Source organism: Bactrocera tryoni, chromosome 1 (genome assembly GCF_016617805.1).
Source record: "Bactrocera tryoni isolate S06 chromosome 1, CSIRO_BtryS06_freeze2, whole genome shotgun sequence".
NCBI classification, from domain to species: Eukaryota; Metazoa; Arthropoda; class Insecta; order Diptera; family Tephritidae; genus Bactrocera; species Bactrocera tryoni.
The window spans coordinates 47,819,214-47,838,620 of NC_052499.1; the positions used below are offsets into that span (position 1 = coordinate 47,819,214).

The following is a 19,407-nucleotide window of genomic DNA, read 5'->3' on the forward strand; positions in this document are numbered from 1 at the left end:
CGCAGAACCTTTCTTTCGAAAACTCGTATCGTCGACTCATCAGATGTTGTCATCGTCCATGCCTCTGCAGCTTATAGAAGGACGGGAATAATGAGTGACTTATAGATTTGGTCTTTGTTCGACGAGAGAGTACTTTACTTCTCAGTTACCTACTCAGTCCAAAAGAGCACCTATTGGCAAGAGTTATTCTGCGTTAGATTTCGAGGCTGACATTGTTAATGTTGGTTTCAAGATAAACGAAATTATCTACGACTTCAAAGCTATGACTGTCAACAGTGACGTGAGAGCCAAGTCGTGAGTGCGTCGACTGTTTGTTTGATGACAGGAGATATTTCGTCTTGGCATCGTTCACTACCAGATCCATTTGCTTTGCTTCCTTGTCTAGTCTGGAGAAAGCAGAACTAACGGCGCGGTAGTTGAGACAAATGATACGAATATCGTCGGAGCTGCACACTCTCATTGAAGATTCGCTGTTTAGTTCTGCTGCTCGAATTATTTTCTCCAAAAGTAGGTTAAAGAAGTCATATGAGTCTGAAGCCTCGTTTGGCATCGAATGGCTCGAAGAGGTCCTTCCCGATCCTGACGGAGCATTTGATATTGCCCAACGTCAGTTTACACAGCCGTATTAGTTTTGCGGGGATAATTATTGTACGTTAGTTGTTCATTATCTCGAATAAACTATCACTTTTAGAACGTAAAATAGTTTTTCCTAAGTTTTTAGAAGGAATCGTCGGAAACTATAAGTCCTATCCCCATTTACATAGACGTGATATGTGATAAGCTAAGTCGATTTAGTCACGCTCGTCTGTCTGACTCACATGCGAGCCGTACGGGCATTATTAACGATAATGCATGCCGTAAGAGCAGGGGCTTGAGCATGATAGAGACCCTAGAACGTCTCCTATGCTTATATCGGCCTATTCTTGAACTCGTCTTAAATATCCAAGAGACTGAATGTAGTAAAGAGACACGCTTAATCATTTTAAATTATTAAATTTTTATTTTAAATTATTTTATTTGACTTTCACATACAAACATACAAGATAAACTATACATTTTACATATATATTTATATATGAGTAATTGTATTTAATTACAAAGGTATTTAAAACTGTATTTGTATAGTATTGCTATGTAATCATATGTGCAAACATGAATGCATTTTTTGTATACAAACATATGTATGTTAGGCGCCAAAGAATTCAAAAACCAATAACAGTAATTAAGTATTTATTATATAATTTCATTACATATTTCTTTTCTTGTTTACAAAAAAATTCAAGGAAATTAATATAATCACAGTCCTTTTGTGTTAGATAATGTTAGCGAAAAGACTCGAAAAAATGTGAAAAATAAATAAATATTTATAGAAAATTGGACAGCAGTGCAAAAGTCTAAGTTCGAAGTTCGTTTCATAAAGAGATTAAGCAAGCAAATCGTTCGGGCGGCACGAGTGCCGACGAAAGTTACATATGAGTACGTGGACGGAAATGCGACCAAATAATAAGCGATAGTAGTGGCGAAGTGAGTGAGTAAGTAAGCGCGAGTGAGAGAAAGTGAGTGTAAGAGTGAGTTAGAGCGAGCGCGCATAAGAGAGCGTGTGATAGCATGCTTATAAGAGAGTGCGTGAAAGAGTAAGTAAAGAAATAAGTTATATTCCGACTAATTCGTTGTTGTTGTTGTTATATTATTTCTGATTTTTTGTTTTTTTGTTCTTATTGTTGTTATTGTTTTCGTTTTTGTGTAGTACAATAATGCCTTCTTTACAGTTTTTTCCGTTTTTACTTAGAAGCTTACATTTTGGAAAATTGCTACACAATTATTTACAAAGGAAGTTATAAAACTTGGCTTAAATTAAGAAGAAGATAAACGTAATAATTATTATTAATACAACCTAAACCTTAAATCATTGCTAAATTAAATTAGAATATTTTGTAAAAACAAAAAAATACATTTTTAGTGAAGAAAAAACCAATAAACTAGGAAAATCCTGCACACGCACACAACAACAACTGTGTGTTCGGGGTTTGGAAACGCCTGCGCATGCGCCAACAAGTGTGCTAAGCGCTTGGCTTGCTTTGCTGGCAAAAATGAGTTATATTGCGCGACAGCTTTACCGAAAAGCTTAAATATTTGTGAAAGCGTTGCCAGTTTGAGTACAATTTTTGAATAGTTTGCCGTTTACTGAAATTCGAAAATGTAAAAAAAAATTTTAATTTTTTTAATTTATTTAATAAAGAAATTAATTTTTAAATTTTTTTTAATTTTTTAATTTCTTTAAATTTTTAAAAATAAATATTTATCGAATTCGAAATGAAAATAAAGTATTTTTAAAATTTGTTTAATTAAAGAAATTAATTTTGAAAATTTTTTTAATTTTTTCATTTCTTTAAATTTTTGAAAATATGTAAATATTTATCGAAATTCGAGAATGTGAAAAAAAAAAATTTTCAATTTTTTTTAAATTTTAAAAAATAAATAAAACGGGTTTTTTACAGAAATTCGAGAATGTGAAAAAAATATTTTTTTTAATTTTTAAAATTTTTTAATTTGTTTAAATTTTGAAAAATAAATATTTACCGAAATTCGAGAATGTGAAAAAAATATTTTTTAATTTTATTTTAATTTTTTTTAATTTGTTTAAATTTTGAAAAATAAATATTTACCGAAATTCGAGAATGTGAAAAAAAAAAATTTTTAATTTTATTTTAATTCTTTTTTAATTTTCAAAACTTTTAAAATTTCCTCAAATAACACTTGCGTGCTTTTTTTGTCTGTGTTTTGAACTTTGTAGCTTTTCTTTTTGTGTTCGCACTTGATTATTTGCGCGCGTGTGTGTATGTGTATGTGCGAAATAAACTAGACAGTATGCTTAATATGAATTAATGCTAACATTAGGACAAGACACCTTAAACAATTGTTGTTGTTTTTGTATTTATACATATATATTTTTTTCTTTGTTGTTGTTTTTTTCTTTAATTAAAATTTACTCTCTAGAACTAAAAACTCAGCTACAATGCGATCGACACTTTTCACTTTACACAAGATCTCTTGTGCGATCTGCCAACCATATGCATATATGTATACATATGTATGTACATACATACATATATAGATACAGTTTTGGATTAATTAAGCAACCCAATTTTGTTTTTCTTTGCTCTTAATTTCATTTCTGTACAATTTCTAGTATCGTAAGTTAGTTGATAAAAAAAAAATTATAGATATTAAATTAATTTGTTGCTCCCAATTTGCTGTTGCAAAAACCCGAAGTATTTCTATCCACGTTTCGCTTGCAGCACCAACAGCGTCAGTATCAGGAAGCCGACGATCCACGCGAGCGTACTCAGGAAGCCGGAATACACAGCCATCTCGGTGATCTGCCAGCCGCGCGTCAAAATCGAGCGCAGCGATGTGGTAGCGAGCGTTAGCGGCAGGCAAAGTGAAATGTACCTGTACATTTGGAGAGCACATAAATAACCGTTAGAGAGCAAATAAAGATACGAATAACATAAATAACAGTTACAGATAACATTAATAACCGTTAGAGCGTATATAATTAACAGTTATAGAGAGATAGTGAGTAAACATGAGAGAGAGCTAGTGAGTAAACATACGAGAAATCTATAAAAAAAACTCCAACTCACCGCAGCACGATAGGCATGCCTTCGATGGGCCAAATGACGCCCGATAACAGCAATGTTGGATAGAATGAGCCCAACGCCAATTGTATGGCGTTACGTTCCAACTCACATACCGATGAGATGAGGAAGCCAAAGCACATGCCGCACATACCCTGCAACAGTGTCAGCACGATCACCCAGAAGAGTTCGCCATTATTTGTAACACCAAAGACGACCAACATGAAGATAAGTACGAGCGTTGTTTGGCCACACATGACGACGAATTGTGTGATGACATGCGAAAAGAGGATCTCACTGGGTGAGACGCCGGCGACCCAAGAGCGATCGAGTAAACCCTAAAAGTATTTAGAAAAGTTAAAATTAAAGCGGCGTGTAATAACAAAGAGAAATTATTATTTTTTTTTTTTAATATTGGAATTATTTGGAAAAGAGTAAATTTGAAACGATAAAAGTATTGGAATTCTTAATCAATCTGCTACTCAGCCAAAAAGATTTACAGAAGTCAGTTTAACAAAGCACAGAGCTTGAATTACTCGCAAGAACTAAGTTTAAACTTAGGACCACCTGTGTCCAACCCTACATCTTTAATGCCCGAATAAAAGACTCTTTCAATTCAAAAAGTGCCGGTTTCCTTGGCTAATCGGTCAATATAAATCCACACTTTCATCAAAGTAGAGTAAAAAGATTCAACAGAATTTGTATCACGATCCAACTTTTCATTCGTATGACTGAAAACGAACCGGGTTCTCTCAAGAATGGTCACAACATTGAATTAACACATCAACGGTTTTCTTAAGATATGCAATTAGAGCAACTTTTCCGCTAAGCATTTTGAAAACAATTCCAATATTTTCATTTAAGAAAGATGTTTGAAAGCACTTAAAAGGTCTTAAAGGTCGACAAGTTTTTAGCAATATTTCTCCAAGGCTGCCGATAATCCAAAATAAAAAAGGTCTTAAGGCGAGCCATCACTTTCTAGTCAAAACCACAGCCTTAGTCCAGATAATTAGACAATAAGAATTAAGAGATAGCGGCTATGCTGGCTGCTAGATCATGTCGTGAAAACACTCCAGCTCTGAGAGTATTCGACACAGTAGCCGCCGAGCGAAGCAGAGGAAGAGCAAGACCTCCACTCCGTTGGAAAGACCAGATTGAGAATGACACTTAGAAGCTTCAATTGACGCCAAACAGCGAAAAGGACGAATGACTGGCGCGCTGTTGTAAACTCGGCTATAACCGCGCAAACAGTGTCTACATAAATAAAGAAGAAGAAGAATGTATAGAACAGTGATCTCTCTTTAATACTGCTAAGTAAATGTTTTGATCCCAATTTTGACGAACTATTTGCATGAAAAATAAGTAAATAAGAGAAGACAATAATTTTAGTTTCTGTTAAATTGTGAGAAAGTTATTTCTTAAATTGTCCAACTGTAGAGTTGTTATACATATATTGTTTCTGGTTCGCATATGTGCTGAGGATCCGAACGAAGTAACGACAAAAGCGAATAATTTTTTGGCAAAGGAAATCAACTAAGTTTTATTTTCATTCCACCTACGTCATATCCATTTACACTATGCGCAAAAAGTATGTACTCACCTCAGTGCGTTCGATGATTAAAGCGGATGACGTCAATGCAACAGCCAAGAAGAACACAATGCTATAAATTCCGATGGCAAACAAAAAAAAATTAATAAAAACAAATAAGACTTTCAATGCCATTAAACAATTAAAAAAGTTAATGAAAAGTTAAACAAAAAAATAAATGTGCGGATTTCCTTTAAAGCGTATGCCACCGCCGCTACTTACGTCAATATCACGCCGGGCGCAACGAAATCTGTGAATGATGGATTCATTGTGCCATAAATGGGTTCTCTGAATTGTATTGGCACATCGCCGAGCTTCGGATTGTTGCCGCATTGATCCAGTAAGTCCATGGCGAAAGCACGATAGGCCAGCTGTATGTCACGATTCAGCATAATACCGATTTGCTGATTTGACATATCGAGCCACACTCTGATTTCCGACTGATCAATGGTCTCATCATCCGCGTCACGTCCTACAGAATGCAGAAGAGAGGCCAAACAAGGTTATAGTAATGAGTTTTAAATAAATAATTATTGAATGAAAATGCATAAGCTTTGAACATACCCAATGCTACACGCGCCACAAAAGCGTCCGTAAAGTTCTCCGTTATGTAAAGCACACCCCAAGCCTTGCCCACACGCACCGCATCTTTGGCCTCCTCCAAGTCCGTGTAGTATGTCTTTTCCATGGTGTCATTCAGATGGCTCAAATAGCGACAGCCGAGATTCGAGAAGTGGCAAGAGTCCTCCCAATGACAGATGTTCTAAGTGTTAAAAATAGAAGTCATATATATAGAATTGTCATTCGAAAACTTGCACTATGATGGGACTTGTACTCACTGTGTTATTCATTTCGCTGTTGACGATAGCCAAATTCAAGCCAGTCGGGTCACGTCCAATTGCCAAACAGAAGAGTATCACCTGCATAACGGGTAAAGCGAAAATGAACAGCATAACGCCGACATTACGCCACATACGCAGGAAGTTCTTGGTCAGCAATGCCTTCATTTTGCCCTTAGTTGTGACCTGTGAGCGAAAAAATTGGAGAAAAAAATTTAAGTAAATATTAATTCTGTTTTCGTGTCTGAGACTTGGCTAGGCTTGGCTTGAGTAGTGCTTACCTTACACAAGTTCGCACAGCAATCCTGGCAGCTCTCTTCATCATTGGGTTTGTTGCGTTTTATTTGGGGCGGATCGTAGGGTTCTTGATTTAACTGTCGGTGCAAAAATAGTGGTTTTGGTTTTTCGGTTTTTGATTTTTTATTGATATAGCGTAAAGGAAATGAGATGATATCAATTTTTGCTTTTTAAAAAATTATTTTAGGAAAACTAAAGCTTCTATGAGACTCTCATATGCGATCGTTTTAATCATAAAATCCTTAAAATATTTCTACTTCTAATATTTATTATAATAATAATTTGCAGTTAAGATGTAATATTTTTGAAATATTTTAGGTTATTTTTAAGGGCTCACAATATTTAATTCAATAAAAAGAAATATAGACCTTAATATTGAAAGTAATCGTGGTAAAGTTTAGGTAAACATCTAACAACGCCTGAAAGAATAATCTCTATACCAAACCGTATTCGCAAAAAAGATTTTGTGACAACAGAAAATCTGTACATCACAAGTTTCAAGTATCTCTGAATATAGTAATATTTTCTGAGAGCCAAACATGGTCAAGCTCCGTACCTTTTGAAAGACTTCGGTGATATTCTTCATGAAACTAAAATTAAATTTTATGTTTTATTTTTTGATAACACAGTTTAAGTTACAGAATACTTTGATCAGATTTAACTTATCGAAAATAATCGACTTTGAAAATAAACGATAACATTAACATAAAAAAAACAATATGGCGCAAATTAGAAAAAAAGTTTAATAAATTGGTTCTGTATGATGAAGGGTTATAATAAAATTATTATATTTCGGCACTTTTCAACAACCGATAACAACAATACATTATACAACAAAATAAGCTTCCTTAAAAAATTAAGATATTTGGAATGCGAGGAAAAGTGTATTTTCATTTTCAGGATAAGATATATTATTTAAAAAAAAAATTATTTGCTTACAAAAATTATCGAAAATTATCGATAATTTTTAATTTTGTTTAAACGAAATATTCAACAAAAAAAATGAATGCTATAGAGAGTAATGACTGGTATCGAATAAAGTTTATCGAAAATCTATAGAAAAGCTGTACTAAAACTCGTACTGATAAAAAGTTATCGAATAAAATTAACTAATTGTTTCTTCTCAATTTCACAAGGCAGAATAAAAATTCTAATTCTAAATTATTAATATAATCTAATCTAAATATAATAATTCTAAATCTAAATTATTTATCGATAAAATTTAATTTAAATTATCGATTACCATTTATCGAAATCACAAAAATTAATAGAAAATTAATGATATAGGGAGCAATGGCTTGCTTTTAACTTTAATTAATAGAACAAAATTTATCGAAAAGATATAGAAAAGCTGTCTTAAAACTGTTACTAATAAAAAATTATCGAACAAAATTAACCAATTGTTTCTTCTCAATTTCACAAGGCAGAAATTTAAAATATTTTTTTGTAATTGCCTAAATTATTTATCGATAAATTATTATTTTAAATTATCGATTACAATTTATCGAAATCACAGAAATCGTGAAATTTATATCTTTAAATGTATCGATTGAAATTTTCGAAAAAAAATGAGTAACGGTGTTAAAAGGGATATTTAGGAAATATTTTCTTAAATAATTTTTTTTTTCAGTTGGACGACAAAAGCCAGTCATTGAAAATAAAATATGTATTTATTGAAAAAATTATTTGGGCGATGAATTGATTATCTAAAGTTCCGACGAAAATGCTGTTTTATCGATAAATTAAATATCATAAATACCGATAATTTGTCGATCACTCAAAACATTAAAAATTTGATTTAAGTTACACTTATCAAATAAAATAATCATAAGTGATTAAAAAAATATATTAAAATAAATAAACAGAAAATAATAATCGATTGCCGGCAATTGAAAATAAAATATTTATTAACCAATTTGTTTTATCTATCATTTTATTAATAAAGATGTTCGATAATTTATCGTTAGTATGAAATAAAATTTATTGATAAGCTAATTATCTTAAGTGTGCATAATTTATCGATAACTCAAAATTTTAGAAATTAAAAAATGTTATACCTATCAAATATTAATACCATAAGTGATTAAATATGAATCTTTATATATTTTATCGACCATTTTATTAATGAAAACTTTCGATAACTTATCGATAAAATGTATATCTAATTTATCGATAACTAAAATTTTAAAATTTAATAAGTGTTACACTTATAAATTATTATTATCATAAGTGTTTGAAAATAAATCTTTTTATATTTTATCAATCATTTGAACTATCAAAACTTTCGATAATTTATCGGCAAACTTCATTTTAACATAAGATAAAACAAAATTTTTTTATTATCAATAAATTAGTTATCTTAATTATATCTAATTTATCGATAACTAAATTTTGATAAATGTTATTTTGTCTTAATATCTTATTAAATATTATTACCATAATTGATTAAAAATAAATCTTTATATATTTTATCGATAATTTAATTAGTAAAAATATTCGATAATTTATCGATAACAAAATTTTTAAAATTTGATAAGCGTTACTCTTATCAAATTTTATTACCATAATTGATTGAAAAAAAATCTTAATAATCGATTGCTTGCTTAATATTTTTTTAGTTTTGGAATTAACGAGACCTTCCAATCACGCCGTTTCAAAGGGTTCTGAATGAAATTTAAAATTTTTCTAAAAAATCGCTTGCAGTGGCAATATTAAAATAAAAAAATAATTCAATTGAAATCGCTTAGTAAACGATAGGATGAGCGACTATGAAATAATAATTCAACTTTTATAACAAACCGTAAAAACAGATCCATTCGATTCGTTGATCAGCACTTCTTTGCTCTGATGGAAGTTCAGTCCGACAACACCGCCTTCTTGACTCGAGCTGGGCTTATCCATTTTACTGCCGAATGCCATGGCATGTAATGAGATATTATTACTGTTAGTCGCCAAAATCACGAGCAATGAGCATAATTAAATCACAACAACCACAAAATAGAGATAAATCGATTGCAACGTGAACCGCATAAATGAAATTATCGCCACAATCAGTGTTACCAACGCCATTAAACGAGCGATGAGTCACAAATTACGAGCCCACGCATACACACATACAAATACATGCACATATGCGTTGCGAGTACATTTGTAGATGCATACATACGGATATGTGGATGGATCAACAGCGTGAAGAGCACAACAGCAACCACAACGAGGATGCCGACGGCGATTGCGCACATCACGTATACAGGGTGAGTGGTGAATATGCGTTAAAATATGTGAAGAATAAGATAAAAACGAAAAACAAATCGTACATACGTATTAATTGATATTCATGCTGTGGCGTACAATGTTTGAATGACAATGATGGTTAGCTACAACAACTACAAACACACGCAAATACAAAAATGGCCAAAAAACAATGACGAACGTGCAAAAAATTATGTAAATTTGAGTGTTTTTGGGGGCTTTTCAGCACGCCCAGCTTCTAATGTTGCTATTGTCGCATTTTGCTGCGTATGTGTGTGTGTCTGTTTAGTGTTGTGTACTTGTTGTAAGACAAGACTATTAGTGGCAAGTATGACGAGTAGTTGCTCTAAACCTTAATTAACTAGGATATAAATTGGAAACGAAATTCACCTAAAGTTCACATTCGAGATTTCACCCTTCTGGCTTTGCATGCGCGACAACTTAAGGAAGACTTCCTCCAGACTGATGCATTTGTACATGGACAGCAAAACGCTTGGTGACTCCTCGGCCAGCAGATGACCCGAACGCATAAGACCGATCTACAAAACGAAAACCACATATATTAATAAATAAAGATAACTAAAAAAGTCTCGCCTCCAGCGCATATCAGCGCTACCCTTTATTCTCCCCTCCCTACACAACATTCTTACGCACCGTGTGTGCCTGACGCGCCTCCTCAATGTAATGTGTTGTGATGATGACTGTCTTTTGGCCAGCCTTTGTGATATGCACCAAATGATTCCAAATACTCTGGCGCAACAACGGATCCACACCCACTGTGGGTTCATCTAAAATCAGCAATTCGGGATCGTGCATCAATGCCACAGCGAAGGAAACACGTCGCTGTTGACCACCACTCAAATTCTTCACCAAACGTTTCTCCGACGGCAAATCGAGGAAATTCAAAAGGAACTGTAGACGCTCCATGATCTCTTTGGTGCCCATACCGAATATCCAGCCAAAATACATCATTGTTTCGCGTATAGAGAACTCGCCGTATAAGGCGATCTCTTGTGGCATGTAGCCGACGCGTTTGCCGGGCACTCCCGAACCGCGTGTGCCTGGTTTGCCGCCGAGCACGAAGATCTCACCCGAATCCAGGCGACGTCGACCGACAATGCACGAGAGTAGTGTGGTCTTGCCACAACCTGAGGCGCCCAGTAGACCGTAGCTGAAAGGAGAGAAAAAGATTATCATTTTTAAAAATACCGTTAAGAAAGTGTATTTTTTAAATTTGGTTTGTATTAAAAAGGACACAAAATTTTACTTTTTCACTCAGGATCATTAGTTTAAAAAATTTCGATTCTATAGTCAACATCGCAAAAGAAATTCGATAGTTTGTTGAATAGTTATTTGAAAAGGACAACTCATAACCTCCTTCCGAGTAGTCTGAATTTGGTATCGCCGCAAAACTAATGCGGCTGTCTATACTGACGTTAAGCTATCGTAAAAGCTCCGTTAGGATCGGGAAGGACCTCTCCAATCCGTTCGATATCAAATGAGGTTTTAGCCAAGGCGACGCCCTACGGCGCGATTTCTTCAATCTACTCTAGGAGAAAATAGTTCGAGCTACAGAGCTGAAGAGAGAAGGTACACTCTTTTATAAGAGTGTACACTGTACAGTTGCTGGCGGACGCTAATGACATCGATATCATTAGCCTCAACACCCGCGCCGTTAGTTTTGCTTTCTCCAAACTGGATGAAGAAGCAAAGCAAATGGGTCTGGTGATGAACGAGGGTAAGATGAAATATCTCCTGTTATCAAAAAAACAGTCGTCACACTCGCGACTAGGCTCCCCCGTCACTGTTGACGGTCATAAGTTCGAAGACACCGATAATTTCGTCTATTTTGGAACCAGCATTAACAGCAAAAACAATGTCAGCCTCGATGTTAAACGTAGAGTAATTCTTGCCAAAAAGTGCAACATCGGACTGAGTAAGCAATTGAGAAGTAAAATCCTCTCTCGACAGCGGCTACACTAGGTCATGTTGTTCGAATGAATGGAATTTCCAATTGGCGAAGAACGACTGGAGCGGTGTCTACGCCAATAAGTAAGAAGAAAAAGGGTTCATAGTTCGTTCTTCGAAGGAATTGTAAATAAGTAAGACCTTCAACAAGCTTTGAAATGGCTAAAAGTATCTGAATTATGCTATATTTTTAGCATTTATTACATATATATTTATGGTTTTTTGAAAACGTTCAAGTTCAATCCACAATATGTAATGTATCCCTTTCAGACCTTCAATACACAATTGTAGGGGTAAGACTAAAAATATGTTAACATTTTTTTTTCGCTTTACTACGTGTTAAGACTCGAAAGCAATGATTGTGCCATTTATTTCAAACGGTTCTTTTCAACGGTTTCTTTGATTTTTGGTATATTTTTGTCACAATTTGCAAAGTTTTGAAGTGTTCAGCCGTGTTGTCAAGAATGGAAAAAGATAAATTGAAAAAAAGGACCACCAATTGTGCGCTTCAGGCTTTGACCCCGTATTTTCATTTACCCCCACATTTGTGTCATTCCAGGTCATTTCAATTTGAATCTTGATAATGACTTTAGTTTTGATAACTCAAATGATGATGCTCTCTGGGAGCCACCAAATAGGGCGGTTCATCCGAGTCGGATTGTAATGAAACTTCTTCGAAAGATGGAATTTTACTTCCAGCTAATCAAGACCCAACTGTAAGTCATGTAAATACAAGCGTATCTGCTCGGGATGTAGCCTGGAAGAGCGTCGGTTTTGTTGACTCGACGCCCCCGCAACAAACAAGTCATCAATGAAATATTTTAGTTAGTACACCCATGGAGTATTTTCAGAAATATTTTCCTGAAGATCATTTTCAAAACGCCGCGTTTTTTCATGAATAAGTATCACTTATCTCAGCATGGATGTGTCCTTAATGCTACTGCAGCCGATATTAAAAGTAGGTCTTAAGAACCTTGTTGTTGCGACCTTCAGCGAGCTCGTCGTCGATTTCGAAATGTTCCAAGGAGCAGGAACTTTTTCTGACACTGGCTTGGGAGTTGGACCGTCTATTGTCATCAGATTGACAAAACATTTGCCGAAAGGAAGGTTTCTCTATTTGATCGGTACCTTTCCATGATTTCTCTTTTAGTAAAGCTCCTGGAACTCGGCTACAAGGCTACTGGGACCATGGCTTTAAACCGATTGCCTGTGCAGAGGATGGATTTCCCGTTAGACCGAATTATGAATAGAGGAGACATAATCCAGTTAGTGAATGGTAATGTAGTTGCAGTTAAATGGCGCGATAGCAAGTGCGTTACGCTAGTATCCACAGAATGTGGAGAAGACCCAGTTGAAGTTGTACAAAGGTGGTGCAAAAAGGAACGCAAGCACATTAATGTACCATGCCCTCAAATCGGAAAGCGTTACAACGCTAAAATGGGCGGAGTCGACGCAGCTGATCAGTCAATGGAATACTACAAAATTTTTATAAAAACGAAGAAATGGACTGTAAAAACAACTTTTCATTTCATTGACATGGCAGTATGCAATGCATGAAGAGAGTACAGAGCCGATGCACTAAAGGCGGGCATGCGAAAAAAGAATATTAAAGACCTATTTAAGTTTAAATCTGAGCTCGGCGAAGTATTGGCCAAATTCACTGAAAGGCCAATTAATCCACCTGTTCCGTATTGCACATTAGCAGCAGAGCCAGCTGTAAAAAGAAACAGACCCCTGGATCCTCCCGTTGATGTACGTACTGATCGGTATGACAACACCACGGATGTGCCGCGTGAAAGAATGTTCAAGCAGAACTAGAATAAAATGCTCCAAATGCGATGTATTTCTCTGCCTAACCTAAAATAAAAATTGTTTTCAGGAGTACCACATAAAAAAATGATCGCTTTCAATCAATGTACATGAATATTATTTTTAAATACATCCCATCAATATCAAATCATTTTTTTTTTTCTTGAAATAAGATTTTTAAATCGTACTGCTTTTTCTTTCAATAATATGGCCTTAAGACCGATAATACACAATTGTGCGAGTCCTTTTTCTAGGAATCCTACTTCGGATAATTTTTTTTTCTTATTTTTATTGCATTCACGATGGTCATATCAGCAACTGTGCGAAGCGGCGTTAAAATCTGTAAACGTTAATTTCTCAGGTCTGAAAGAGGTATATGGAGCTTTGAGAGACTTGCAAAGGATATGGTAAATGAATATCAAATTTGACTCAGATTGAACCGTCGAAACCGCGCGCAAACCATTGAATAACCAGTTTGTTTGAAAATTTTTCGCTCCCCAATGGAAACACGGCTATAGAATCGTTGAAAATATTGCAGAATTATTTAAGACAGTTCACTACCAATACACAAATCATTCAATCAAGGTAATGAAGTCAACGAAAACTTGTCTCTTGGAAGTCGTCCATCCTCCTCTGTCAATGACAACAGGTTCACGAATATATTCGTCTTATTCATAGACTTCTCTGCCATTTTTTATTTGTTGCCCAGATTTGAGTCCACTTAAACTACCAAATAGTAGTTAGCTTGAATGCATGGATTCGTATAAAAGAAGCAATTACATAAGGTATGATTTAGAAACCTGATATCTTGTGGTTGCTAGCAGTGCGGCAGTTCACAATTGAACAATCTTCCCTTCTGCAGTGTTGAGGGAAAAATATTTATTGAAATGTAGTAATTCTACATTTATCGCTAAAACGTGTTGTTAAAATGACCTATCGTGATCTAATAGTTTTCCGACATGTTCATAGTCGTAATAACCTTCGTTGTCAAGTAAATTTAAGTAAGTTTTATAGAAACTGAGTTTCCATACTCTAGGGTTTCAATGTGAAATCTGAAGAAGATTTTGTCAAATGCAGTTGTTTGAAAGCATGCAACTTCTCCCTTCGACGCTCCAAGTTTGAAAGAGTTTATGTTAGGTTTTGCTGCTTGAGAGGGATAAAATCATGGTCATAATGAATTTATAGTATAACTGGATATGATTTTCTGTTGTATGGAAAAAATTTTACATCGAATGAATATATCATCATATAAGCTCTCATATAAACTGAACGATCAAAGTGTAGTCTTTGTAAGTGAAATAAATTTTATTTTCGAGATATCGTCCCAAAATTTGGCATGAATTTTTATTCAGGACAACGGTATAATTTCGCATAAATTATTCAGTTCAGACCACTATAGCATATAGCTGTCATACAAAACTGACTGAATAAAATAATGCCAAAAACTTGTCATACCTTTTATGCTATAAGAAATGCACATGTGAATGGTGTTATAGCTTCAGTGCGAACAAGTTAATATTTTTGTCTTGTTTTAAAACTAAAACAACTTTCAAACAAAATATAAATTGCGGCCTACATTTTTAGTGCCTGTTTAAAGGCCACACTGTTGTTCGTATATAATGGGTTGTCAAAAAGTCTTGCGGTATTTTTAGTGATTTTTTTTTTTTTATTGAAATTGAAATGAATTTTTGATGACTCATGCCCAGCTCTTGACCGATGCTACGGCTGCTACTATGCCGGTCTCTTTCGACCAATTCAGCGATTTTATCGCAATTTTCGACGACAGGCCTTCCGGAGCGTGGCGCATCTTCGACCACCTCTACATCAGAACGAAAACGTTGAAACCATCGTTGTATCGGGTCCATAAACTGCACAAATTTTATTGGCGGCTTGAGATTTCCTCTTTACTTTGCTCCATGTTCGCGACGCTATAACTCACGAACGACGTAAAAGAAACGACAATCAATCAAACACGTGTTAGCGCGTGAAATGAGCTTTTCAAAAAGGTATAGCATGACCCGATGCGACGAATAAAACTAGAACTACGCGCTTTCAGCGCCAACTAGCTGAAAATACCATAAGACTTTTTTGACAACCTAATGTAATATGTATGTAAGCATATGTTTTAAGGCATAATTATTTTTATACGTCCACACCTTTTATTGTCAAAAATTATTACGATTATTAAAAAAACGAAAATAAATAAAATTTAATGTAAGTCAAAGATATTTAATAACATTTTCTGCTTATAGTTAATATTATTATTATTCTTTTAATATTACAAAGAAAAAATAATATTTTCTCCTGCATAGTTATTATTATTAAGTTTTTTATTTTTTAAATATTACAAAAATGATATATTCTGCTTATAGTTATTATTATTAATTATTAATTTTTTATTTTTTTATTTATTTATTTTTTTTTTGAAAAAATGTTACAAAAAAAATTACTTAGGAAACTACATATCGTCACCCTAAAACGCAAAATTACATAACATCAATTTTCATACGTTTATAGGGCGAAGGAAAGGCGGTATAATAGAAACCACTCATATGGAAACAAAATTTGAGTTTTTGGTTGTAAAATGGTTATATATTGGTTATCATGCACTCACATTGAAAAAAATAGTTTTGGATTTGAAATGGTTATATATTGGTTATTATATCCGACAGCGATGTTTGACTTTTTTTCTGATGATACGTTGCTTTGCATTTTAGGTGAAGATATGTGCCTTTATAGAGTACATTCGTGCCTCATGTCATCACAATGATAAATTTCGTTATAAGAGGCCCTAACAAGCCGTAAAAATATTTCTTACCTACATACATATAAAATATACACTCTATACCCACATACATATATACATAATTTATATTTCTGCTAAGATTCACATACATAGATATAAAGTTAACTTGAACATTGACATGCACATGCGCGACTCAATGCTAAACGGTACAGTTCAAGTTGAAATGCGGTTCAAGATGACAAGAAAAACAAACAAACAAAAAAATAAGTGACAATAAAATTGACGAAAATGAAAAATAAAAATGAAAAAGTAGAACAAGATATAAAAAACATAATAACGCACAAAAAATAAATGGCCAAGTAAACGGTTCGACCTACCGACAAGCGCAGATAAACCATGTCAATACATACATACATATAGCATTATATATACAATTACTCATTCATACATACATATAGCATCATATATACAATTACACATTCGTGCATACATATTTACATGCAAGCAAATATGATTAAACGCGTTGAAACAGCAAAAAGTCAAACCAAAAAGCAACAAAGAACGCTGAGAAAGCAAATTGACACCGGCGACAGACACCTTGAGTCTCGAGCACACACAGACTCACATACATGTACACATACATATAGAAATCAGCAGTAAATGTATATATGTGTATTTTTCAACTCAGTTTCGGCAACTTTTTCGGAAATCTCTTTGAAAAACAAACAAAGCAAACAACAAATGTCACACAACTGCGTCGCTTGAGGGTCTTTTCGGCAGCGGCACGTACCTACCACCCGTCTATTGTTTATTGCTGTTGTTTTAATTGCAGTTCTGCACTTATTATATATAATTGCAAGCGATTTTCCAGCTGATAAAAGCGTATTTGAGCGAAAAGCAGCAAAAACAAGCGACAATACAAGAAACAAGTGTGCCATTTCAAGGTACATACATATATAATATATGAGTGTGTATAAGTATATATGTATGTAGATATACATATATGTTTTTATAGACGTATAAATATAAACAAAACAACACAGTTCTTTAATTAATTTATTTGGCTAGCAAAGCAGCTCGAGTTAACGGCAATGACACGCTGGTCAATGGCTACGCCTGCTCGCTGCCCACTCTGCGCGCTGCAGCTGCTGCTGGCGTTGGCGTTGGGGTCGCCACCAACTTTGTTGCTTTTATTACTTGTTCATTTTATTGCTGCTATTTTTTCGCTGCAACTTTGTTGAGGGTCAAGCCGTTCAATGTGAGTTTATATGCGTGTGCGCGCCTTTGTGCCGGTCGATTGGTCATTTAGTCGCGCAACAATGCCACCAGCAATCGGCACCATTTATTTAGGTGTTTTTTGCTGCTTTTAGCTTTTGTGGCTTAATCACTTAATTCACAGCTGTTGACTTGACTTGATTCATACATACGGACACACAAATATATATACATATACATATATGTATGCAAACAAACACACTAGGCAAGTGTATTGTGCGCTTTGTGTCGCTTGAATGTTGGCGGTAGCAACGCAAAAAAATTTGTGCTAATGCTGAAGCGTAAAAATTGAAATTTTGTGACTCAATATTTACCGTTTTTTATTTAACTGTTACTTAAACTTTTTTTAAGGTTTTATTAAAATTTTTTCTTTATATTAGTTTTATTATTGTTAGTATTTTGGTTTTTATTTTAATTGTATTTTTCCGTTTTTTTTGCTTTTTATTTGAATCTAGTTTATTTATTAATTATTTCCATTTTCTTTTATCTTAATTCTAATATTTGGTTTCTTATTCTAATATTTTTTAAAATTACGTTTTATATTTTTATTTAATATTTTAATTTTAATTTTATTTCTGTTTTCATTAATTTTAATATTTAATATTTTTTAATTTTTATTTCAATTTTTTGCTTTTTAGTTTAATTTTATTTTGGTTTTTCTCTTAATTTTTTTATAATTACGTTGTTTTTTTTGTTCTAAGATTTTTTAAAAAATTTTTATTTCTTAGTTTTTTAATTTGAATATTTTTTTATTTCAATTTTCTATTTTTTCATCTTTTTATTTTTGATTTTTGTTATTTTTTCACATTGTTTTTTGCCCACTTGCAGTAATCATGCCATTAACGCCTTCAAAAATGTATGTATGTGTGTCAATGTTTCGCATTCTTCATCATTTTCAACAGTTAATATGCAATTAACGGTTTTTTATGCTCCAAATGCATAAATATTTTTCATAGGAAGTTTCTTGTATTTCCAAAAATTGATCATCAAGCTGATTATTTACAAAAAGATATCTGACGTTATACTTGGAGATTTGACAATGAGAGATGTAAAGTTTGATAAAAAAAACTACAAAAAATACAAAAACAAAACAAAAAGCCGTTATTTTTGACTCCATCAAAGCTATAATACCTTTCTTATGTGCATTTCTTATAGAATAAAAGTGTATAAAAAACTTTTTTCTTGACTTTTGACGAACAGTTTGTATGGCAACTATATGATGTAGTGCTTCGATTTGAGCAATTTTTTCGGAGATTGTACTGTTATCTTGGAAAGTAGTCTATATCAAATTTCGTGAAGATATCTCGTCGAATAAGGAAGATTTTCATACAAGAACTCGATTTTGATAATTCAGTTTGTATGGTAGCTATATGTTAAAGCGGTTCAATCTGAACGATTTGCTTGGAGAATGCAGCGTTGCCTTTCAGCATAATTCATACTAAATTTTATAAAAATATCTTGTGAAATAAAAAAGTTTTCATTTAAGAACTAAATTTTGCTGGATCTGTTTGTATGGCAGCTACATGATATAGTTATCCGATATGAAAAATTTCTTTGAAGATAAAATTTTGTGTGGATATCTTGTCAAACAAAAAAGTTTTCCATACAAAGACTTGATTTTGGCCGATTAATTTGTATAACAGCTATATGCCCACGTGATCCGATATCGAAGATTGTGACAAATGAGCTGCTTTGTGGATATAAAAAGACGTTTGCAAAATTTCCCATCAATATCTCAAAAACTGAGGGAATTGTTCGCTTTTATATTAACTGACAGACGAACTTGACTAAATGGACTCAGCCAGGTATCTCATCCACCTTTATAAAGTTTTAAACGTTTTCTTCTGGTTGTTTTTGAAATTTTCATTTTTTATCGCTTTTAAGCACAAATTTCTTTTATGCCATGCGGACATTTGCTTCTCACTCAGCGCAGTCTCATCTTACAAATACATTACAGGCGCTTCCATGCGCTCTGTGCTTCACACTCTTTAG

The 19,407-nt window shown here is 33.6% G+C and overlaps 1 protein-coding gene across 3 annotated transcripts in view; it reads right to left on the minus strand.

The window, feature by feature from the left end:
• Positions 1-2,948: 2,948 nt before the first annotated feature.
• LOC120772346 (ABC transporter G family member 23) overlaps positions 2,949-19,407 on the minus strand; it is a 74,838-nt gene continuing 58,379 nt past the window's right edge. For 2 of the 3 annotated variants that reach the window (XM_040100913.1, XM_040100920.1), the window contains exons 5-14: positions 10,272-10,788; positions 10,008-10,156; positions 9,165-9,306; positions 6,350-6,442; positions 6,069-6,254; positions 5,794-5,992; positions 5,452-5,701; positions 5,242-5,302; positions 3,648-3,979; positions 2,949-3,453 (exon numbers count right to left, since the gene is read on the minus strand). In XM_040100913.1, coding sequence (XP_039956847.1) covers positions 3,279-3,453; positions 3,648-3,979; positions 5,242-5,302; positions 5,452-5,701; positions 5,794-5,992; positions 6,069-6,254; positions 6,350-6,442; positions 9,165-9,306; positions 10,008-10,156; positions 10,272-10,788 — 2,104 coding nt within the window. In that variant the 3' untranslated portion in view covers positions 2,949-3,278. The remainder of the gene's footprint in view (positions 3,454-3,647; positions 3,980-5,241; positions 5,303-5,451; positions 5,702-5,793; positions 5,993-6,068; positions 6,255-6,349; positions 6,443-9,164; positions 9,307-10,007; positions 10,157-10,271; positions 10,789-19,407) is intronic. The other variant, XM_040100927.1, reaches the window with a different exon arrangement.